At 33.1% G+C, this 3,171-nt stretch overlaps 1 protein-coding gene across 1 annotated transcript; it reads right to left on the reverse strand.

The window, feature by feature from the left end:
* Positions 1-1,818: 1,818 nt before the first annotated feature.
* Positions 1,819-2,666, reverse strand: LOC139860006 (uncharacterized). The gene is made up of 2 exons (XM_071848778.1): positions 2,445-2,666; positions 1,819-2,331 (listed from the first exon to the last, which is right to left on the reverse strand). Exons 1-2 carry the CDS (start codon positions 2,664-2,666, stop codon positions 1,819-1,821), a joined length of 735 nt encoding a protein of 244 aa, XP_071704879.1.
* Between the last annotated feature and the right edge of the window lie 505 nt (positions 2,667-3,171).

Here is a 3,171-nt window from a genome sequence, read left to right on the forward strand (position 1 = left end):
CTGTAGCAGCAATATGCAGGTGGTTTCAAGAGGTTTATAGTGGTGTCTGTTTGATCTTAAACCAAAAATAAAACAAGTGAGCAGCTGCAGGGTTTGTTGGCGATTGGTGAAGATGAAAACAGTGGTGGTTGTTGGTTTTAAAAATAGAAAATAACAAGGTAGCAGTATCAAAGGGTTTTGCAGGTCATGAGTTGGTGAACTTAGTGGACTGCAGTAGCAGTGGTGGAAGCGAGTGTTTATGGTGATGGTAGGGGGTGGTCTTCAACTGATTACAACAACAACAAACAATCACGATGGTGGTGGTGGTCTTAAAGTGGTGAAAGATGGTGTCTATGGTGGTAGCTATAAAGTCTTCAATGATGTTGGTTTGTGATGGTAATCGAGTTAGTTGTTTTTCAAAGTAGTGAAAGGTTATGTAGGTGGGTTTCATGGTGATATTCAATTAGTATCCCATATAGCAGATGGTTTAGGTGATTAAAGTCAATTGATGGTGATTTGATGATGAAAGATTCGAAATTTTGAGATGGTGGTAAACTAACCTAAATAATATTGTGTTATGATTGAAGAATGTGAAAGAGACGATGGATGAATCATAATCGATTGGTGTATGTTTGCTTTTGAAAATATGAATAAAGTAGTAACAAGAGCATAATGCTCGTTTCTTTGTTTTTCTCACCTTTATGTATTTGTATATTATATGTAGGATAGATATTGGTCAGTTGCAATCAAAAGAAGACAGTAAATTAAATTTCTCAATCAGTACCAGATATTTAATTATAATAATAATAATAAAACATAAGAAACGTGAATTCAGTTTAAAATAGTAAAGTCATCACTTAATTTGGATTGATTCTACCGACAATTTTATTAGAATATTATTTCGTACACTTTTGTTAATCAGTGGCGGATAAACAGTCTTCAGAAAAAAAATCTCAAATTTTTATATTAAATATATTTACTTATTTTAGTCATTAAGTGTGTAAAACCAATCTTAAAATGTGGATCTGTAATTTGAGCTCAGTTCCAGGTAAAATGTACAAAGTATTAAAATTTAACAAATAGATTCTAAATATATATTTAATACAGCTAAAATTGATATAACTTATTTTCAGATCACCGTCTATTTTAAAATCATATAAGTTCATTTTTAAATTGTTTAATATCGATCGAAACATCAAACGAGTATTACAATCATTTAATATTTATTTTTAATATACTTTTAATTATATATAAATATGCTTTTAAATAATAGTTATAATAATATCATATTTCATATCAATAACATTTAACATTTCAAATTATACTTCCAACTATTATTTATCTATATACACACATATCTATTTACAAATAGTTGTTCGTGAATCATCGGGAATGGTCGAAGGTCAATTGAATATATGAAACAGTTTAAAATTTCTGAGACTCAGCCTAACAGACTTTCCTTATCGTGTCAAATTCATATGAAGATTAAGTTTAAATTTGGTTAAAAATTTCTGATCGTCACACCATCGGACTCTTTAGACTTTTCAAATGCCTCAACAAACACATTTTGAACACAAACATTTTTTATTTTGTTATCACTAGATACGTGCTCATTCGATTTTCTCATGGAAGGTGGTTGGTAAGGCTCAATCGTTTTCGGGGTTACCAAAGGTACATCATCCTTATCATCGTTCTCAATAAATGTGGACATTGCCATCACGTTCCTTTTCATCGATAATGAACAAGTGGTGCTAATAGACGAACTCAACTTGGTTTCAAAAACTTGACTCAGATTTTTCAATTCTCGCTCATGATTTTGTATCGACTCTTGTTGACTCATCAAATTTCTGCATTAGTTCTTATTTGAGATTCTATAAATTCACTGGTCATACCCAATTCACTAGATTTCCTTACCTCCTCTTTCTCTTTCACATCTGGTGTATACTTTTGAACCTGTTCATGGTTAGTATCCAACAAAAAATAATCCTGGACATCGTGTGTATTTAATGAATTAAAAATATTAATCTTTGATCTCTTATTACCAAAAGAAATGTCCATAACCCCAGTTCTACAATTGATAAGGGCATCAATTGTGGCCAAAAATGGAAGACCAAGAATGATCATCAGTTGGGTCTCCTTAAAGGTGGTCTCAATGTCCATAACAATAAAATCTACAGGGTAATAAAAATCCTCAACTTTCACAATCATGTTTTCTAACATACCCCTTGGAGTTCTTATTGACCGGTCCGCAAGTTGGATGAGAATATCAGTTTGTTTTAAAGTTCTCAACTCATACCGGTCAACAAAACTTGATGGAAGTATGTTAATACTAGCCCCCAAATCCAATAAAGCCTTTTTGACATTAACATTACCCACCGTAGCCTAAATTAATGGTGTCCCTGGGTCCTTAAACTTAGGTGGAAATGAACAAGAGATGATCGCACTCACTTCTCTGTTAATTTCACCTTTTTGGGCAATGATGCTTTGAGTTTATGTTTTTGAATGCACAAATCCTTTAAAAATTTAGCATATGCAAGAATATGTTTGATTGCATCAATAAGTGGAATATTTATTTTTACTTGTTTAAGTGTTTCCCACATATAATTCGTTTTTGATCCATTTTTCCCATAAGGGAATTGGTTCGGGGACTCGAATGCCTTGGGGAATGGAATGGTATTAGTCTCCATGTCCGGTTACCCAAACTTTTCAACGATCGGTTTTTCAACATTTAACTCAACCCCATTACCATCTTTAACATCACTTCCCTCATTTTCAACAATGTCAGCATCCTCATCAAAAACAATAGGAGACTTACCTGAACCACGCTTAGTTTTTAATTTCTCGGTTGCCTCGACTTGGTTGTTATAAGTCTTTCCACTTCGCAAAGTTCCTACCATGTTTACACCATGACCTTTACCATTTTCTTTGTGATTTGGATTTAAAACTGTGTAACTTGGTATGGTTCCCTGTGCACGTGTTGTTTTGTCTTTCGCGACATTACCAATTTCTTTAGCCAACGCACTAATAGATTTATTTTTAATCTCCACTATCTTTCGCATCTCTGAAATAAACGCATTCATTTTTGCATCCGAACTCGATGGTTGATTTGGTGGAGCATTGCTTTGGTTTTGATTTTGGTGACTTTGATTTTGACTTTGGTTTTGGTGTTGGTTTGGTGTATTCAATGTGCGT

This window comes from Rutidosis leptorrhynchoides, chromosome 7 (genome assembly GCF_046630445.1).
Source record: "Rutidosis leptorrhynchoides isolate AG116_Rl617_1_P2 chromosome 7, CSIRO_AGI_Rlap_v1, whole genome shotgun sequence".
Lineage (NCBI taxonomy): Eukaryota > Viridiplantae > Streptophyta > Magnoliopsida > Asterales > Asteraceae > Rutidosis > Rutidosis leptorrhynchoides.